Source organism: Fukomys damarensis, unplaced genomic scaffold, assembly GCF_012274545.1.
Source record: "Fukomys damarensis isolate Sample0158 unplaced genomic scaffold, DMR_v1.0_HiC HiC_scaffold_13, whole genome shotgun sequence".
Classification (NCBI taxonomy): domain Eukaryota; kingdom Metazoa; phylum Chordata; class Mammalia; order Rodentia; family Bathyergidae; genus Fukomys; species Fukomys damarensis.
Window position 1 is genome coordinate 13,226,978 of NW_022900925.1, and position 20,996 is coordinate 13,247,973.

The 20,996-nt window shown below is 53.0% G+C and overlaps 1 protein-coding gene across 2 annotated transcripts; it reads left to right on the top strand.

Annotated features, from left to right (window-relative positions):
• Positions 1–5,114: 5,114 nt before the first annotated feature.
• P2rx1 (purinergic receptor P2X 1) lies at positions 5,115–20,664 on the top strand. 2 transcript variants are annotated; one of them, XM_033762845.1, is made up of 13 exons: positions 5,115–5,348; positions 6,306–6,489; positions 14,383–14,530; positions 14,746–14,817; positions 15,228–15,297; positions 15,589–15,685; positions 15,993–16,073; positions 16,277–16,418; positions 17,799–17,926; positions 18,299–18,389; positions 18,795–18,860; positions 19,241–19,342; positions 19,465–20,664. In XM_033762845.1, exons 2-13 carry the CDS (start codon positions 6,353–6,355, stop codon positions 19,528–19,530), a joined length of 1,200 nt encoding a protein of 399 aa, XP_033618736.1. In that variant the 5' UTR covers positions 5,115–5,348; positions 6,306–6,352; the 3' UTR covers positions 19,531–20,664. The 2 variants fall into 2 exon arrangements, with proteins under 2 accessions (XP_033618736.1, XP_010609667.1); XM_010611365.1 differs by lacking the exon at positions 5,115–5,348 and having other exon boundaries at positions 6,030–6,489.
• The last annotated feature ends 332 nt before the right edge of the window (positions 20,665–20,996 follow it).

Here is a 20,996-nt window from a genome sequence, read left to right on the forward strand (position 1 = left end):
GACAACAGAGCATTAAGTCAAGTGCAGAGCATTTTACAGGACTGGCCTGGTGTCACTGCTTAGGTGGCAATCCCATACAACCAGCTGTAGCAGAGGAGACAGGCCCCACTCTTAGGGGCTTCCAGGTTGTGTAGGGAGGGGGGCAGCAGAAGTCAGGGTGTGTAGAAGGGTGCTCTTGCCACTTGGGCCATGTGTAATGGTCCACTTTCATGCTCCTCACTTCCCAGGATCTAAGCCAGCCCTGTGACGGGCCAGGCAGCAGGTAGGAATCCAGGTGTTAGGTGATGTGTCCAAAGTCCTCTGAGGGTCTGGCCATCGGGTTTACCTCATCATAGAGGGGCCAGCAGGGTGGGAAGCTAGGATGGGCCAGGGAGACAAGTGCTGGAGGTGTGTCGGCTTTAGCCTCCCCTGCAGCGTCATGGGCTCCCTGGTCAGGCCTGCTCCTCCACCCCCAGCCAGGCCTGCCCACATCCAGCTCTGTCCAGCCCACAGCATGGAGTCCACAGGCCAATGCAGGGCGGCCAAGGTAAACAGAGGTTTCCTCACCTCGCAGTGCTTACCCAGGAGGGAATTCCGGGGTAAGTCCTGGCAACTCCTGTCTGGCCAGGGCGGCAGCTGCCAAAATGCCCATGGGCCCCCCTGCCCCACCAGAAACAAGAGATGTGAGCTCCTGGGGATGCCAGGAGAAGGAGGAGCAAGACCAGAGGCAGAAGGAGAGGGGGACATGCACCCACCCACTCGAGTGTTTGTAATGGCCCCAGTGGCCATCAGCAGGTGGAGGCTGAACCAACTGAGGCAGGCACACATACACACACACACACACACACACACACACACACACACACACTCCTCTGCATTAAAGAGAAGCAAACTACTGACATGCCCGGCAACATGGAAGAGCTAGAAACCACTGGGCTGATTTTCTGGAAGAGGCTAGACATGAAAACCGAACTCATAGTGTGTGATTCCACTTTTATGAAGTTCTAGAAAAGGCAGGGCTGTTCTTTTTAATTTTTTTTTATAGGCTCCCACTATGTAGCTCAGGCTGGCCTCAAACTTGCAGTCCACCTGCCTTAGGTTCCCCAGTGCTGGGATTACAGATGTGCAGCTACCACACCTGGCCAAAATAGAGCAGTTCTGTAGTGAGAAGGGAGATCAGTGATTGCCTAGGCCTATGAGCTGGGAAAGATGGGCCGGAGGGAACCTTCCAGGATGGCAGGACAGGCAGGGGTGACTACATGCATTTGTCAGAATCCACCAAACACTGCTCAAAATGGGTACTTTTTTCCTTTCCCTTTTTAAAATTTGTTTTTGTTTTTGTTTTTGTTTGGAGACAGAGTCTCGCTATTATAGACAGCAAGGTTAGATAGAGGTTAACAGGCAGTTCAGAGAGGGACAGAGCCCTTGAAGGGCTCGGTGCGGAAGATGAGATGCATCAAAATTGCGGTGGGGATGAATTGGAGTTGAGCCAGGCCTGAAGGCCTCCCTAGAGACAGACTGAAGCTTGAAATTGTAATCAGCACCACCTGGTCCAGTGGGCCTAGATAAGGTGGCAAACACCCTGACCCATATTCCTATCCCTTCCCTGGACAGCCTTTGATCTTTCTATGTTTGAAACTACAGACAAGCTAAAGTTAATGACACCCACTGTATACTCTCACAGCAGGCCTCGCTTCCCCACTGGATCAATGTTAGCTAAGCTACTATACCTGTAACCCTACAAGTTGACTGTAGCTTCACCTATAGTTACCCACACTGTAATCTTGTATATAAATTACCCCTGGACAAAAAGCCTTAGCAGCAATCCACTTTCAGAGCTCCTCTTGTCTCTCAGGGGCTTTCTCACAACTTTCCCTATTCGTAACCTCTTTGTTCGTGTATCCATTCTTCAGTTATTAAGAGACACAAACTCAGCCAACAGGTTGGGAGTCACTTCCCTGTGACACTGCTATACAGTCAAGCTGGCCTTGAACTCCCTATGTAGCACAGGTTGGCCTTGAGCCTGTGTTCCACCTGCTTCAGCCTTTCATGTACTGGGATTGTACACCTAGCACCCGCTGTGTGTGTGTGTGTGTGTGTGTGTGATTGACACTGAGGTTCAGATACAGAGGTGCTCCACCACTGAGCTCTATCCCCAGCCCTTTTTATCTTTTAAAACAGGGTCTTGCTTAGTTGCTCGGGTTGGCCCAATATGGGGCACCAATTACTGAGGACCCCTGAAATGTTACTGGAAACTTCTGCAGTAGGCTTCAGTCTCCTGCCCAGTGTACGACACAGGCCTAAGGAAAAAAAACTGAAAGACAGAACTAAGAAAGACAGAAAAATTCTAGTGCAACCAACAGAATTGCCGGCCATTCCAAGCCATTGATTTTTATTGGTAATCAACTGGGGGTAAAGGCAAGCTATGTGCAAGGGGAAAACTACGTGCAAGGATGCCTAGTTGTGCTGTTCCTATGGAAACTAATGTAAGCAAGGGCAAGACAAAGCATTCTCAAATTAGAAACAGAATAGACAAAATATATGGTTGTAATTAGAACACTGTCCTTCTAATAAGAAGGTTTTGGTTGTGGGAACAGAATTTGGGTGCAAATCACTCTGACCTTGGCACGGAGACTTCAGCTGACTCATTTGTCAAAACAAGCCAATTGTGGAGTTAACTCTTCACAGCATGCTTTGGGCATAATCAATATTATAGTCTCCCATAGGCCTCCAGTTTGCTGTCCTTTGTCTCAGCCTCCAGAGTAGAGAGATTCCAGGCATAAAAATGGACCCAATAAAAATCATATGTGAATTACAGTGCCACTTAGTTTTATTTAAAAGAAAAATTGCTGAGAGTAATGGTGCATGCCTATAATTCCAGCACTCAGGAGGCTGAGGCAGGAGGATCGCTGTGAGTTTCAGGCCAGCCTGGGCTACATAGTGAATTCAAGGCCAGCCTAAATTACATAGAGAGATCCTGTCTTAAAAGAGAAAAAAATAAAATAAAGGAGGCAGACAAGGTGGATGGTGGCATGGTTCCCATGTGGGGAGGAAGGTGTATGTATCCCCAGGAACTGCTGAGGAGGTGAAACCCCCTGAGTGAGCACTCAGTGCTGGAGTAGCAGCTCCAAGAAGCCCCTTATTTCAGGGGCAGGAAGAATCTGAGGCCTGAGAGAGAACAGCTAAAGGAGGGAGGAGAACAGCAGGAATCACCCCCTCGGATTCTAGGCTGTTGGGGAAGGGAAAGAGGTCTGAGAAGCTGAGCAACAAGGTTCAGGCAATGGGAGATGCCCACCCTGGGGGCCACGGCAGTGTTTTCCGGACTTTCTCACAGAGCTCACTTTACATGGGTCAGGCCGGCCCAGGGCCTCATTCTGGCAGTGTCTGAGGGGCTTGGCATTGGGTGAGTCCCTGGGACACCAGGGCAGGCCCAGTGGCATGGAGGCTAAGGTGCGGTCTCTGTATCCCTGGAACCCTGAGCGGTTAAGGAGACTGCTTGGAGCCTGAGTCCACACCCTGGAGGGCTTGGCCTGGCAGTAGCCCCAGGATGGGCTCTGGCCCCCTCCACACGCCACAAAGCCACTAAATTTAGCCAGGCAGGGGAGGCCATCCTGGGGCTGAGTGCTTGGCAGCAGGGCCTTGTATCCCTACAAGGCCCGGCCCAGAACCCAAGCTGGCGACCCAGTCTTTGGGCTTATAAGGCAGGTCTGGCGGATCTTAAGGGCTGGAGTCTTTGAGTGGGCCCTGGGCCAAGCCCTCAGACTTTGGGGCGCTTCCTCTCAGGCCATCAGCTGATGTGAGAACTACTTGTTCTAGGATCTTGGACCAGGTGCTCAACTTGGAGAGCCTCAGTTTCTGCATCTGTATAATGGGGATTCTAGTACCTACCTCACAGTACCTACCTTACAAAGAAAAACCTGCAAAATTCTAGCACATGAAATTTGGACTTCTGCCCTATACACCTGTGCCCCAGAGAGGCCTCAGTGTCCCTGAGGATGTTGGAGTTGGGGGCCAGGGAGAGAAAGATGCACTTCAGAACCACTGAGGCATTGATAGCAGGCTGGCTTATTCTTGGCAGATTATTAGCAAGAAAAGAAACGTGTCTTTGGTCGCTCTTGGCTCTGCTGATGTCTCCAAATGAGAAGTTCCTCTGGGTCAGTGCCTGGGCTGCTACGGAGACACGTGTGTGCGCTCCAGTCTAGTCTGTCCATCGTCCATCTGTCTTTCTCGCAGTGGAGGGAGGAGAAGGAAGAGGGAAGAAGAGGAAGAAAAGATAAAGAGGAGGAAGAGGAGGAGACCAAAGGGGTGTGAGCAGTACCGACCAGAAGGTCAGTGACTGCTTGCCTGCCTTCCTTTCCTCCTTCCTCATTCAGTGCCAGAATGTGGTGTGGGTGTCAGGGAGAAGCGGGGCTGCAGAGCTGTGCAGGGATGGCTCAGGCAGTCTCCACACACACCCCATCCCAGCACCAGCTGCTGAGTGCTGAGCCTCCTATTTCCCATGGGGTCCGCCGGGAGAGGGGTCAAAATCAGGCCAAGGGAACACGCCACTCGTCATCTGTGGATTTTTCCTTAGAAAAATGCAGGATGGGCAGGGCGAGCTGGAGCGTGGCTATAATCGTACACTCAGGAAGTGCCTATCATCATACACTGAGCCTGGACGATGGCAAGTTCAAGAGCAGCCTGGGCAATTTAATGAAACCATTATCTAAATAAAAGAAGAAGAAAAAAATCAAAAGCTGCAGCACTTGGTTCTCTCTCTGCACTCCTTCAAGGTAGAGTTAGACAGTTGAGCTGGAGAGATCCCTGCTGCTTTGGCCAACAAGTCTATGGGATGTGGCTGATCCAGTCTGAGGGGAGGGGTGGGCCTGAGCCTGGGGTTGGAGTCAGCTGGGCACCTGCTCTCTTCAGGTGGCTCCTGTGCTGTCCAGAAAGCAGCTCTGCTCATAGACAACTAGGGGTGGCTGGGATTCCCAGCCCTGGGCCTGGCTCCCTGCCCAGAGCGATTTCCCAGCTAACAGCCTGCCAGGAAGAAGATTCCTTATCAGCCCACAGGGCGGGACAGCTTGGACTGGGGGTGGGGTGGGGGGGCTGGTAGGGAGGCCCTGCATCAAGCTTGAGCCTTCAGTGCCACCCAAGGGAGGCTTGGGTTCCTCATTTCTCCCCCTTGAACGTCATCTGCAAAGTGAGGGCTGAGGGTGTGGAGGTCTCTAGCTCTGGAACTTAGGGCCCTGGGTTCAGGGTCTAGTTTACTGTTGAGGTGGGCAGAGGCTGCAGAGGGAGGCAGGAGCTGGAGAGGAGCTGGATACCAAACTCAACAATGGCCTCAAGTCTTCTGTCCTTGATGTTACCCCAGGATCTGGACCTATGAGGCAAGTGCCATTAAATTATCCCCTTCCATGAGGAAGCCGGCTCAGGGAGGTAAGGCAAAGTTTCCACTCCTCTCACCCCGCAAGACAAGTAGGAGAGCTGGGGATGGCTAATGTCAGGCTTTTCCAGCTGAATCTTAGGGTCTGCACGGCACTGTGTGATCCCATGGCCCCTTGCCTTACCTGGAAATCTGCTTCCTTTCCCACTCTGGTGGCTGGAAGTAGAAGTGGGGTGGGGTTAGGAGGTGTGGCCGGGGCAGAACAGACAGAGGACCCTGGGGATGGGGATGGAAGGGCCACCCTAAAGTTGCAACTGATGGCTGAGGCCAGGCCTGACTCTGAGGCATGGTGGTCAAGGGCAGTCTATAAGGGTGGGCTGGGCAAGCTCAGGAAGCGGCAGGCCACAGGACCTGAAGCTGCTGTCCCCTGACTTCTTCCCTATTCTCTGCAGCCCCCAGGGCCTAAGCTGCTCATCCTGGAAGCAGAAAGGGTGCCTGATTTAGGGGGATCTCTAGCCTGTGACCAGATCCCCCAGCTCTGTCCTGTCAGGTTCATGGGGAATGGGGACTGACTGATAGCTTTATCTCTACCCTTGTGACTAGTGGTTGGTGGTTTCCGGCCAACAGCCCCGTTTCCGGAGGCCCAGCAGGGCCCAGGCGGAGCCAGGAGGGACAGTGGGGCTGAGCCTGAGGCCTGTGTGGGTCCATCGGCCCCGCCTCTGTCTATCTTTGGGATTTATTTGTCTTGGGCACGGCTGGCCCACAGTTTATTGCCTGCCAGGGGCCCAGAGCTGCTCTGACCACCCCAAGACTCTCCTTCCCAACCCCACTAACTCCAGTTGACCTCTGACTCCTGACTCTGGCCCCACTTGTGCTGCCCGGCTTTCCTTAAGGGGCTAAGAAGCCCCCAGAACCTCCACTGCTTTAGATGTGGGTACTGATACCTTGTTCCCCTTGACAGCAAAGGCCGTGAAGGAGGCTCTATTCTGAGCCCCAATCTGGCCCATCATGGCACGGCGACTGCAGGATGAGCTGGCTGCTTTCTTCTTTGAGTATGACACCCCTCGAATGGTGCTCGTTCGCAACAAGAAGGTGGGCATCATCTTCCGGCTAATCCAGCTCGTGGTTCTGGTCTATGTCATCGGGTGAGTCTGGGCCCCCTCCCTATTGCCTTGTGTATCCCTCCAACCAAGCTCTGGGTGCCCAAAGATACCTCACAACTCCTCTTTCTTTCTACCCATTGGGAGGTCTTCCTGACCAGTCACTGTGCTGAAGGAATATAGAACCTTGCTTACTGTCAAGATGGTTGTACCCAGGCAGGGTGGAAACCCTGTCCACGGCATGTGGTGAACAAGAGACAATGCCACTGTTGGGCTCTGAGGAACCAACTCCGGGTCAATGGTTGCTTCAAAAGTGCTGGGTGGTTTTGCCACCAGGGTCCCTTTGACTTCTGACCTCCTACCAAACCAGCCACTACTGAGATGGCGGTCACCACCCATTTTACAGGCCAGAGATGGACAGTTTCTGCTACCCTCTTCCCTAAGGCAAGGATCTCCTGGGAGCAGCTTTAGTTTCTGGACACCTGGTACTTGAATGGTGGTGTAAAGATGGAAATCAGCTCTGCTTCTGGGGAAGACAGCTCCTTTCTGGGCATCTTTGCACTTTGTTTTGGTTTTGGTTTTGGGGTTTATTTGTTAGTTTTGAGACAGGGTCCTGCCATGCAGTTCAGCCTGGCCTTGAACTCTTGGTGATTCTCCTACTTCAGCCTTCTGAATGCTGGGATTACAGGTATGTGCTACCATGCTCCTGTGCCAGGCGTACGGATTCAGAGCATCTGGCTGGACCCAGATTGTGCCAAGGCCATTTTTGTGAAATCAGTCTGGCTGTCCAGAAGCCAAAGCAGGCCTTCAGGGTTTTGCTCATGTGTGAGTGCTTGTGTGGGCACAAGTGTGCATGTTACGTGGGTACGTGCATGTCCTGCCCAGAGATCTGTATCTGTGCAAACATCCCCAAGGTCTGGGCATGTGCCCAGTGGGTGTGGCTGTCTCCCTGGGGCTGCTGCCCATATGGGTGTGCCCTTGTGTGTGCATAAGTTTGTGTCAGTGTCTGCCTTGTGGTTGAAGCACTCCCTGGGGGCCTGGTGTTTGTTCCCTGAGGGGTACATCGTGTCTGTTCACATCGCCTCTGCTGAGGGCCCCTAGAGGTTCCAGGAAGAAGATTCAATCCTCTCAAGGGCCTGGGGACCCCTGGTAGCCTTAGCCTGGTTTTTGCTGTGTGATTCTGAAGATCTTGCCCCTCTGGCCTCCAAGTCCTTGTTTTTGGTATGTCCCAAACTAGGACTGCTGAATGGAGCCCAAACTGGGCTGACCAGGGGCCTAAACAGAACTTTACCATCTATAACAGTCTTTCCTCTGCCCAGCCCAACTCCCTAAGTTTCAGAGCTGGTCAGGTGGAGCCCAGGCAGAGTCCTCTCTATTGCCTTTTGGCCTCTGCTTCCCTTCTGTTCACAAACGAGTGTGATGTCTATGATGGTAACTGAGGGCAACTGAGGCCCAGAGAAGAGCAGTGGCCACATGGGAAGTTAGCAGCAAAGTCAGGCTTAGGACAGAGGCCACCTGACCCTGGTGTTCTACCTGTTCCTTTCCACCATCACCAGGGCTCTGAAGAACTTTCTACAGGCACAGGATGGACCTAAACGTCCACCATTAGCTTTACTTCTGACCCACTGGAGAAGAGAGGTCATCCCCTGAGCCCCAGCCTGCTCCTCACCTGAAGAGGCTGGGAAATCTCTAAACCCCAAGACCACTCTGTCTTCAGGCTAGTGGCTGTCAGAGTGGAAGACAGTTCACTCCTCTACCTTCTGCCACAGGTTGTGCCCCAAGCTGCCATCCAGTCCCGAACACATACTTCCCTCCTTCCCTAGTTCCCTCCCAAGCCAGTCTGCAGATTCTCCAAATGTATGTGGCCCTTCTCAGAATCAGTTTGGCTCTTAGCAAGATCTGGCAGATGGTAAGAAGCTAGTCAGGATTCAAAGTAGCTGCATGGCTCCAAGGTTAGCTTTGACATCCTGGGAAGGAAGCATCTTCAGGAAGGGGCACTGTTCTGCCCTAGTTGCATAGTGGGTCCCAAAGATAGGATCTTTTGCCCCCAACTCTTACTCCGCTCCAAGCTCCCTCAAGCGCAGCCCGCGCTGGCGGTGGCTCCTGCTGTCTCTGTCGCCCTCCTCTGGCCACTTTCAAGAGCTGCACTGATCCCTCACCTCCACTGCAGTCTTCACCTAGCCTGGATTTGGTCTCAGCAGTTCAGGCCTGAGTTTTCCAACTGTTCCTTCATGAGACAGGGTTTAGAGGGGACAGTTTGCTCTTTACTGTAGAGGGATGTGTTTTGCTTTAAGGACTCTCCTCTTTCTTAGACGTCTGTCTGCTCTCTGGTCCCGTATGCACTGCAGGGACAGTAGGGGGACGCACACTGGAGAAGTGCCTCCGCCAACAAAGCCCATGTAGGGGATGGGCAGACACAGAGATATAGCTGAGCAGAGGAACGGACATGAAGCAAGACTCAGATGAAAGAGGCCCTGAGATTTAGGGATGGCGGGGCCGGGGCAGTAGAGTTTCTGAGCCAGGGGCTGAGGGGCCAAAAACTGGAACAGGTTCCAAAGAGGAAAACTGAGGCTGTGGTCATGCTCCCCCAGTAAGTCCAAGGCAAGCGTAGGGAGCAAGTGGTCCTGCGGCTGCAGAAGGCTGATCCTCTTTTAGCTCAAAATGAGGTAGTCTCTACTATTTCCCAGAGGTGATGAGCTCTCTGTCACTGGGCGTACACAGGCGGTGTGCTGTGTCTGTGACCTAGCAGGCCCACACTAGGAGCATGATGGAAAGTGCTGCTGCCTGGCCAGCTCTGGGTAGGGGAAGAGAAGGATGATCAGGCCGCAGCACACAGGAGGGTCCCTGAGGGGATGTGTGACTGCCAGGAGAGACCGCCTAGGGAGGCTTCCCAGACAGAGTGACACTGGGGGAACCAGCCATGGGTTAAGGCCTGGGGGCCACAGGCTGGGCAGGTCCACTCTCAGCTTTTTCTCTGGCCACTCAGGACTTCTTCTCCTCTCAGTCCTTGTTTGTCCCCTGTACCCCCATGAAGAGGCACCTGTTCTGAGATCTTCAAGTCACCTGCTCTGAGATCACCAGGAAGATCCCAGAGCGGACCAGTCAGTGATAAGCACTCATACATGTTATTGCTGGGAGAAACCATCCAGGTTCTGCAGCAACTTCTCCATGCTGTGCCAGGGATAGAGGTGGGACAGGGCGGGCAGAGGGAGGGCAGGAGCTGAGGAGGAAAAATCACTGTGGGCCTTAAGCCTATCTAGATCCTCCACGACTAGGGCACACACAGCATTATGTTTGATTGGAACTGTCTCCCAAAAGACATATGTATTAAGAAGTAACTGGATCGTGAGGTCACTCGTTAGTGAATTAACCCATTGATGAATTCACAGCTGAATGACCTTTAGGAGGTAGGGTCCACTTTGAGGAAATAGATCTCTAGGAACATGCTTCTGAGAGTGTATCCTGTTCCCATTTCTTTTCTCTTGTCTCCTCTGCATCTTAATCTCTTCTTCTTCCTGGTGGGCAGAAGGTGAGCAGCTGTCTTCCGCCATGCCCTTCTGCTGTGATGTTTCTGCCTTCGAGCCAGGTGACCACGGACTAAAGCCTTCAAAACCATGAGCCGACATTAATCTTTCCTACTCAGAGTTGTATCTGCTGAGAGCTTTGTCCCAGCAATGGACAAGTGGTGAACACACAGGAAGGGCAAAGTCTATAGAGAGACGAGCCATCCAGGTTAGTCCAGCTTTGGTTCTCAGTGCAGCTATCCAGCATCCATCCCCTTTTTATGACTCTGCTTCCCTCTCAGCAGACAGGCTGTTTTCATGCTGGCAAAGAGGTCACCAGCAGTCTGGTACCACCAATTTAGCTTCTCTCCCCACCCTTTTGGCACAAAACACCTCCTTCCTCCAGAATTCCAGCAAAATCCCATGCCCAACACTTACTGGCTGAGTTTGGGTCAAGCGCCCACCCCAGAGCCAGCCAAAAAAACAGAATGCCCTGAGACAGGGTCTCACTATGTAGTCGAGACTGACCTGGAACTCACTATGTAGCCCAGGCTGGTCTGGAACTCACAGCGATCCTCCTGCCTCTGCCTCCCGAGTGCTGGGATTACAGGCGTGACCCTTTTATTTTATTTCCTTTACCATTATTATTTCTTGTGATGCTGAGACTGGAGTACAAGATTGTATGCATGCTGCTGAGCTACCCATCCTTCACTATTTTTTTTAAAAAGTGCTGTTTTGAGTATTCAAGAAATTGTGCAACCACCTCTACTATCTAATTCCTGAACATCTTCACCACACCATAAAGAAACTCTGCAACCCTTCTTTTCCCCTTCTCACAACCTATTTTGCCTATTTGGGGCATTTCATATAAGTAGAATAATGAGAAACACATCTTTCTGTGGCCGGCTTCTTTCACTTTCCATAATGCTGTCAAGGTTTGTCCAGATTGCTTTTGCCTTGTGTCGGTATTTCCTTCCGTTTTAAGGCCGCACCAGACTGTGTTTATCTGTTCCTCTGGGGGTGGACACTTGGGCTGTCCCACTTCTTGGCTCTTATGACCAATGCTGCCCTAAATATGCGTGGACCGATGCTTGTACAGGCATGTGTTTTTGTTTCTCTTGAGTGTATACCTAGGAGCGGGAATATGGGATCGAGTGGAATTCCATGGTTAACTTTTTGAGGAAACATGGGGCTGTTTCCCCAAGGGTCAGGTGTGTGTGAGATACCTATGCAGTGTCCTGGGGAGAGCAGGGGAGATGTGAGTCATCAAGCAGTTGGAGAGGTACACATTTACATAGCCTCCCTGAGACAGGATTTGTGTTTGTTTCGTTCACTTGTATATTTTTGGCATGTAGAAGAGTTCTTGGCACATAATAGGGACTTGATACATAAATGTTTGTTAAATGACTAAATGAATATGTGGGATTGAATCTCAGGAGGAGAGAGCAAATCTGGAGATAGAAGTCTGGGGGATTCAGCATGTCTGTGACAGCTTACACAAGGCTCTGCCTGGGCACAGAATGGAAGCCAGCACGAGAGGGGAATCAGCGAGGGAGCCAGCAACAGGGGAAATAAGGTTTATACTTTTCACGTGCCTACTATATCAGACAATGTGCTAATTTCCATAAAGAGAACTCATAAAAGCCAGGTGCAGTGGGGCACACCTGTAATCCCAGCTGTTCGGGAGGCTGAGGCAGGAGGATCACAAGGTTGAGGTCAGCCTGAACAATTTATCAAGATACTATTTCAAAATAAGAAGGGATGTGGGTGTAGCTCAGGGCTTAGGAATGATAGAGCTCTTACCTAGCATGTCTTTGGCCCTAGATTTGATGTTCAGCAAGAGAGAGAGAGAGAGAGAGAGAGAGAGAGAGAGAAAGTCATAAAAACTTTGCCCAAACAATTACCTAGATATTTGGGGGGCCCAACAGGGAGCCAAGTACATGAACTTGACAGGTATTTGTGGAATAATTAGCACCTTTGAAACAGGTGCCATGACTTCTGTCTTACTGAGAAAATCAAGGCTGTGAGAAGGTTAGTATGCAGGCTGAAGCCACACAGCTGCAGAGACGTTCGGACATGTGTCCTCTTCCACAAGCGGCTGTCAGAGAAGTGGAAAGACTGGGAAAGATTATTACTGGAAGGGAGGGGCTTTGGAAGATGCCACTGTCTTTGACACAAAGACTGTCTGGGTGGCCTCCCCACTGTGGTGACCACAAGGCCGGGCCAACGCATGGCTCTGGAGGAGCAGGCCTGGCGCCACCGCCATTCTAGTATTACCAGAACTGAGGTAATTTGACTTTTCCCTTTTACCCCAGCAGCCCGGGGGCAGACACAGCCTGGAAATGCTGTTCTGGTCCCAGAGCAAGATCTTGGGGCTGGGAACTCCTGGCTCCTGGGAGATACATTGGCACCAGTGCCTCATTAGAGGCAGGAAGAGTCCTGGGTGGGGCCTGCTCCCTGCTTGACCTCTGACTTTTGGGAGGGGCACCCATTCAAGCCTTGGTTTCCCCACCTATGATATGAGAAGTTGGTGCTGGGAATAAAGAGAAACAGCTAGGATGTGGGGATGGGGTTGCCTTGCAGAGGGCAGTGGCTTCTCTTGCAGGGGCTCAGAACATGGAGGTGCAAGAGGCCTACCTGGGGAAAGGAACCTAAGGAGAGTGGGCGTAGGAAATGTCCAGGGCGCTGAGAATCTGATCCTTTGTCTTGTTTACCTGTTTCAGTCTGAGACCTGCAGGGGGCAGCAGTGACCACACTTAGGCTGGTGTACGTGGTGGGGCTGGTTCCAAGACCAGGCGAAGGGAAATTTGGAGAAGAGCAGGTGGACTATGGGAGGAAAAAAGTGGGTATCGTGGGCTGCCCTCCTGGGGAAGGGGACAGCCTCAGAGAGATGGCAGTGGCTGGGATTAAGAGAATTCTAACACCAGAGCTGGGCTCTGGCCAGACAGGAAGGGGGAGTAAGTAAACAGCTTTGAGTTCTGCTTGGCCAGGTGAGCCTGGGGTAAAGGAAGCAACAGGAGAGGGTGTGGAGCACCTATGTAAAGGTGGGCTCAGATTTTCCCTGGAGGTATGCAGCTACACACTCCCATGGGCAACACACACACACACACACACACACACACACACACACGCACATAAGCACCCGAGGGGCTCTTACCCTGAATCCCTGTGAAGAGTCTTTTCTGAAGGGAAGAGGCCCACTCCTAGAGAGAAGTGGTATCCAGGACTCCTTCAGTTATAAACAACAGAAACTTAACCCAAACTGGTTACATAAAGGGAGGGAATGTATTGGCCATGTAACTGAAAAACTCAAGAGGTAGATTTTTTCATGTATGCTTCAGACCTGGCTGCATCCAGGTGTCCAGACTCTCACGGTAGGAGTCCACCCCTCTCATCGCCTAGCTTGGCCTCCATCAAGGCTGGGCTTCATTCTCTGGCTCCCTGTCTCTTTGACGAGGACTAATTATAGTTTTGGCCTTGCAGCTACCCTTTCTAGCCACTCAGGAGATAGAATGTTTCTCTTCCAGCAATTCCCAGAAAAATCCTGCCTTTTGTTGCAATACTGCCCTGGTTATGTCCCATCCTTGGACCCATCACTGCTGCCAGGGGATAAAACATTGACTGGTAACCCTTGGTCGTGTGCCCAAGCCCGGGGAGGAGGGCAACTGGCCTGCTGAATCCCCTAGACTAAAAGTTGGGGACCCAAAGGGACAAGAGTTCTCATTTTGGGAATGGAAGGCAGGAACTCTCCTCCAAAGTTGGGGCCCTCCAGCCTGAGCAGGACAAGATGTTACAAGCCTTTTGGAGAGTCACTTCCCCTCTTTTCTCACCCTGTTCTTCCCCAGCACGGCTGAGATAGTAGTTCTGGCCAATGTCTCTATAGCCCTGGCTTGCAGGCCAGTCTCCACCCTCAGGCTTTTCACACCTTGACTGATTTAAACAAGCATCGAATTCATTATTCTCAGTTTATAGATGAGGCAAGTGAGGACAGAGGGATGGAATGGCTCATCCCAAATCACACAGCAGCTCAGGGGCTGCTCTCTCCCGGGAGGAGCTCAGGGGAGAAGGAGCACTCTGGGAAGGACAATTGGGATCCTAGAGTCTGTCAGCCTCGAAGCTGGCCTGCAGCCCAGCAAATCCTTCTCATGGAAGAAGGTCTGGGCAGGTCTTCACTCTGGGAATTCGTATTCTCATTGTGAAGAGATAGTAGAAGTTCAGGAAGAGGTCAACCAGGGAGTCAGCGAGGCTGTCCAGCTTCCAGTGCAAGATTCAGGAGCTTTGGGAGCAGAGAGTGGCTCAGAGATGCACCTAGGGAGGGCAAGGGGAAAGCCGTGATACCTCCAGTGGGTGCCAGAAAGGGCAGAGGTCCACAGAGCCACCTGTCATATGAATGGCTGGCCCAGAATCATGACGCCTGTGTCCCCCACTCCTGCAGGTGGGTGTTCCTCTATGAGAAGGGCTACCAGACCTCGAGTGGCCTCATCAGCAGCGTGTCAGTGAAGCTCAAGGGTCTGGCCGTGACCCAGCTCCAGGGCTTTGGCCCCCAGGTCTGGGACGTGGCCGACTACGTCTTCCCAGCACAGGTCAGCTGCCTCGGGTGCACTTTCACCCACCTCCCTGGGGTCCTGTCCTCACACTCTCCGCACCTCAGTTTCCCTGTGAGCTTAGGACTAACATTGTCACCATGGCATGATGGGGTGTGGAGGCCACCGGGTGTCAGTAGGGCTCCAGGGGCCCGTGGGAGGTCTCAGGGCTGTTTTTCCAACCTTTCCTCGCTCTTTCCTGCCCCCACTTCCAGGGGGAAAGCTCCTTTGTGGTCATGACCAATTTCATCATGACCCCCCAGCAGGCTCAAGATCACTGTGCAGAGGTGAGTATCCGCCCTAACCCGGACCCTCAAGGGAGAATAACCTGGGAGAGGTGTCACCTTGGGCCCCGGAAATGATGCCAAGCAGGGTTTCCTGCAGGTTCCCATGCTGGAATTCTAAGCATAGATTTGCATGCAGGGATTGCCCACCAGTGACAGTGCCAGCCTTCCTCCTGTGTGCTGAGCTGAATGCCCAGTCTTAGGGTCTCCCCTCTCCCCCACCCTCCTCACTTTGCCTAGCAACAAGGGTGATGGACAACTGGGTGTGAACCCACAGGGCTGGAGACTAAGGGAAGGAGGCTGTGGGGTACTGAGATTCTACCCCACGCTTTCCCTAGGACCCCGGGGTGGGAAGGGCTCTTTTTAGGATGGCGCCCAAGGGACCTGGGGCCAGCATGTCTCCCTTCCCTCAGCACCCAGAGGGGGGTACATGCAAGGACAACAGCAGCTGCATCCCAGGGAAGGCAAAAAGGAAGGCCCAAGGTAAGGCCAACTTCCACTCCTCTTGGCTCCAGGCCCTGTTCCCCTCAGGGCCTCCTGTGCATGTACCTGCCTGCTTCTCAGCTGCCCCACCAGCCTCCACTGGGCAGTCTGTCCAGCTCTCTCCCTCCTGCCACCCTGGCTTGGGTGCCCTGTCCCAGACCCTCCCGTATTCCTATCTGCAGTCTCCTTCTCCTCAGTGCCCCTTTGCTAGGGGTACCGGGGGAGGGACCTAGAGGCCTCCTGTGCACCCCAGCCTGAAGTGGGCGCCCAGGGGTTCCTCCCTCGCTCCAGGCATTCGCACGGGCAAGTGTGTGGCCTTCAATGACACTGTGCAGACCTGTGAGATCTTTGGCTGGTGCCCTGTGGAGGTGGATGACAACATCCCAAGGTAACTAATACCCCGTCCTTCCAGGGAGCTGGGGGCAGGGTCCCCAGCCTAGACACAGGGCTGGCTGGGTCTGGAAAGAATCCATTCTGCTTGCTCTGACTCCTCTCTCACCCCATCTGTGTGGCCCAGGCCAGAGTCGCCCGGCTCTTGGTCAAGGGGCTTCTGAGTCCACTATTGCGGTGCCACATCCTGAAACGTAAGGCTGCAGGAGGCCCTGTGGCCTTCCTCTCCCCACCCCCCTGCCAAGTCCTGGGGGCACACAAGGGGACCTCTGGGGAGGGCAGTGAGTGAGTGTGGTCTTCCTCAGCCCTGCCCTTCTCCGAGAGGCCGAGAACTTCACTCTCTTCATCAAGAACAGCATCAGCTTTCCACGCTTCAAGGTCAACAGGTTCGTGGGAAATGTGGGCAGAAACACAGGCGCTCTAGAGGCCGCTGTAGCTGCTCCCAGCACGCTCTGTCTCCCTCCATTCCAGCGGCTGCTTTCACGCTGGAGACAGAAGCCTGGGCTGGGCCCCTGGGGTGGGCTGCTGGAGGGGCATTCTAGAGGCCACAGCTGGCACACGGCTGGTACTGACACCTTCTGCCCTGTAGGCGCAACCTGGTAGAGGAGGTGAGTGACTCCTACCTGAAGACCTGCCTGTATGACAAGGTCTTACACCCTCTGTGCCCCGTCTTCAACCTTGGCTACGTGGTACAGCAGTCAGGCCAGGACTTCCGCAAGCTGGCTGAAAAGGTAAAGCACGGCGCTAGGCGAAGGGGACTTCATGATGTCCTTTCAGGCCCAGTTAGCCTCCCCGGTGCAGAGCCACCGTGTGTACGGGCCTGTTCCCTTATACTCTGGGCCCCTTGAAATGGCACGCGGAGGGCAGGCAGACCAAGGAAGAGTGGCACTCAGAGGATTGAAGGAAAAGCAGGTTTGCTATGGCTAGTGGGAAGTCATCTTTGAGAGTCTGAGCCCCGTTTCTCAGTTGGTTCTCATGTTTATCTGTTCTTTGGCCAGGGCAGGGAAACAAGCAGGATTTTACAGAAGCAGAACTTGACAAAGGGTAGGGAGGTGGAGGTAATGGTGCTTTTTACTGTTTATCTCTAAGACATAGGGAAGTTGGCAGCTGTGTTTCAGCAGTTCATCTTCTGGGCACTGTGACCTTCGTGGGTTTGGCAGGAGAGGCAAGCCTTAGACGGTCAGCCTTGAGACCGCCAGTCTCTGCCAAGATTTGAATCTGTCAGTCTCTGCTCTGTTTTTTGTTTTTTCCATTTCATCCTGAGGATCAGGCCTGTGTCCCCAGCAGGGGCTGGCCTGGACCTAGCACAGAGGAGGTGCCTGGAATGAATGAATGTGAGCAGACATTGTCAACTGGATGCTTGGCGGTGTCCTGCTACTTTTTATTTTATGGAACCCAGGGCCTCTTGCATGCTAGGCAAGCATTCCACCACTAAACTACACAGCCAGACTTTTCTGTTTTGAGACAGGATCCTGCTAAGTTGCCAAGGCTGGGCTCAAATCTGCAATCTTCCTTCCTCAGCCGCTGAAGTAGCTGGGGTCACAGGTGCATGCCACCAGACCTGGCCCAGACCTACTCTTTAATCCAACAAATATTTGTATGCCCCCTGTCCGTTACTTGTATTAAGAAGAGTCAGTGACAAATACCCAAACAGCTCCATCCTCCTGGGCTTTACAGTCTCAAAGATGGATTGATAGATAATCACCCCAAATAAGCAACTAATCACATAGTAACAAAAGTTCCAAAAGTGTACACATGAGGGAATAACAAAGGACATATTTTAGTTTGAAGTGGTAGTCAGGCAAGCTCTTCCAGGGGAAATGGTCAAAGGATGAGAAGGAGCCAATCTTAGGGAAAACAAGGAGTAGCATTTGCAAAGGCCCTGAGGTAAGGAGAACTTGGTGTATTTCGGAAATGGTCAGAAATCTGGAATGTGGTGGGTAGGAGGTGAGACCACAGAGGATGACAGGACTTCTACCCCAAAGCAACATCTCAATGTCTTTTCTCAGAGTAAAAAATGTTCCCTCTTTGACAGAGAGCAGGCATTAGTTCTAAGATAGGCATTTCTTGGTCCCCAAATCCCAGATCTTAAACATCTGTGTCCCTGGCAGGGTGGGGTGGTCGGCATCACCATCGACTGGAATTGTGACCTGGACTGGCATGTGCGACACTGCAAACCCATCTATGAGTTCCATGGGCTGTACGAAGAGACAAACGTGTCTCGAGGCTTCAACTTCAGGTGGATACCAGAGCCCCACTGAACCCTTCCTTGGAGTCCTGCTGGGCTGAGTGTGTCCCCTAAGGGGAACAGCGGACCCTAAGGATCTCCCATCTGCCTGGATGGCCCAGAAGGGAGCAAGACCTCGGGGGCCTGAGTTCTCTGCCCTCTGTCTCAGTCCCCTCAAGGCCCAACTGGCCAGGAGGGCAGAGGAAATGGCTGACAGCGGGTGTCAGGGAAGGGTTGAGTGTGATATTCTCAGACTGAGGCTTGCAAGTCCCCTCTGGGGAGTGTTGGGGTGACTTGGACTTCTAAAGTGTACTGCGTGCCTGAGGCTCTGATACCCGAGACAGCCCGCTATCAACCTCTTCTGTACCTCACCCCTTACCCAAGGTTTGCCAGGCACTTTGTGGAAAATGGGACCAACCACCGTCACCTCTTCAAGGTGTTTGGGATTCGCTTTGACATCATGGTAGATGGCAAGGTGAGTTCCTGGTGGTGGTGGTGGGGGGTGGCAGCTAAGACATAGTCTTTCATCTGGGGGTCTACAGTGATGATGACAGAAGTCAGGTAGGGTGTGGTCCATTCAGCAAGTCTACTTCTAGTGACAGATGGGCCATGGGTGATGTCCAGGGTGAAGCTTTGCAGCCAGTGACTATGATTCCTTTACAAATTCCCTGGGCCCAGGAGGGAAAACCAAGGTGAAAACCTAGGTCTGCTAACCAGGAGCTGGTTCCCCATGGAGAGTCACAGCCCTGGGCAACAGGCAGTGGGTGAAGTTCACAACCTAAGAGAAAGGGGTGGGAATCTCCCTCGTCCCAGGCCTGGCCTTTTCCAGCCAGGCCCCTTCTGATTGTTAACCCTTCTCTCCACTGGACCCTGCTACTAGGCTGGGAAATTTGACATCATCCCCACAATGACCACCATTGGCTCTGGGATTGGCATCTTCGGGGTGGTAAGTGCTGGGGACACCAGGTCACTCTGCTGGGGTGGGCCCTCCTCATCCACATCTTAGTGGTACCAAGCCCCTCATCCCAAAACTTGACGGCAATTGTCCATCGTTCCCGAGCTGCCAGCTGCACACCCTACCACCCTATATACCAGTGTATCTGAGGAAACTGAGGCTGAGAGCTGGAACAAGCTAGAGCTGGGACGGGACTACCTTGGTCCCCTGAGGATCTTACAGTGCCTCACCACCCACTTCAAAAGCTGAGGTCTGGAGTCACAGGATTCAGGCAGGGCCACACAGTCAGTAGGGCCTGTGGTAGGAGGTGAAAGGTTCTATATATACCCTTCCAAATTTGCACGCTCCATCCCTGCCCCTCCTTGCCCCAGGCCACTGTTCTCTGTGACCTGTTGCTGCTCTACATCCTGCCAAAGAGGCACTACTACAAGCAGAAGAAGTTCAAGTACGCAGAGGACATGGGGCCGGGGCCGGTAAGAGAACTCCTTCAGGCCCAGCCCTTCAAAGCGCTGAGACTCACATGCCTATGCTGGGTGTTGGGGGTAGGGGATCATGGTTTCCCGGGTCTGACTTGTATCCCCCCATGCACACACAGGAGGAGCGTGATCCTGCCACTACCAGCTCCACCCTGGGCCTGCAGGAGAACATGAGGACCTCCTGATCGTGGCCGCTGACTTCTGACTGAATGCAGCACAAGGCTTCAGACTGGGGCCCTAGTGGGTCCCAGCCATGGAGTGGGTCTCTTCAGGGAGCCTCTCGCCCCCTCAGCCAGGCAGATTCCAGTTTGCCCACAGCTCAGGGTGGGCGCTAGGAGGGACTGGTACAATTCTGGGTTCTGGCTCCAATTCTGCATTCCACCGGAGAGCCCAACAATAAGCCACTCCTGGTCCCGAAGGCCCAGGCACTCACACACCTGTACCCTATCTTTGTGCTTATTACCTGGGGTCTTCAGTATCCACCCCACTGCCTCAGTTTCTCTAGATCTGTGCTCTCCAACACAACAGCCACTAGTCACGGGGGGCTATTTAAATAGATTAAAATGGAATAAAATTTTTTAAATTCCTCAGCTGAACTAGCCACATTTCAACTGCTCAGTAGACACACATGGCCAGTGGCTGATGTGTTGGACACCACAGGATGTTTTCATCATCACAGAAGGCTTGGATAGGTCTGCTTGCACCTTGTTTCTGCCCAGCCGTAGATATTCAGGCCCCCGGAATATCTGAACCTGAAATTGCCAAGCCAGCCACATGACTGGCATGGAAAGCAAATGCCAGGCCATTTTGGGACTGTGGTCCAAGAACTGCTGTCCTAAAAGTGGCTGACTCAGAGCTCTTGACAGAGTGTCTGACTTAGCCCTGGGCAAGCACCGCCATGGCAGGGGCGGCCATCGAACAAGGGTTCCATACCTTGGCTAGTGTGTAGTGTGTTCATGCGCCACACAGTGATTCACACACACTCCCCAACGTGCACCCCCCCACCGCCCTCCAGCCATGCCGTGTTTGAACAGCTTGGGCCTGCAAACACAGCCATATGAGCACACCTACACCCCAAGCAGAGACACATGGTCCATGCTGTGTCTCCCCAACGGGGAAGTGCTTCTTCCCTAGCATGTCAGGCCAGGACAGCCCTTCTAGTCATGAATCCTTTCTCAGCTACCTCGGGCTGGGATGCGAGCCTGAGCCGAGTCCTAGCTCTGTGCCTGTGGCCCAGCCCCAGCTTCCAGGCCTGCCTGGCTCTGTTGGAACAGAAGGGCTGGGAAAAGTGAAGGTGGAGTCCAATAAACAGGATGGGGATGGGCTTCTGCCTTCCTTGCTTTCTTTCCAGACCTCTCAGAAGTTCAGTGTGCCCATCTGTGAAAGGCAGGGTGGAGCTAAGTAATGCCGAGGTCCTTCTCCAACTGTGATACGTAGTGGTGAGCTGACTTGTATGCTCTGGACCCAGCAGGGTCTGTACATGGGCCGCTGCCCTGGCCCAGCCCTGGATGGTGTACTCTTCCCTCTCCTCCACAAGCCCCTCCTCTGGGCCTGGAAGGTCTCAACCCCAGAAGCGTCCTCATGAAATGAGTGAGGAAGAGGCTGGCTGTCCTAAGAGTGAGATCCGAAGGATCTCAAAGAAGGAAGGAAG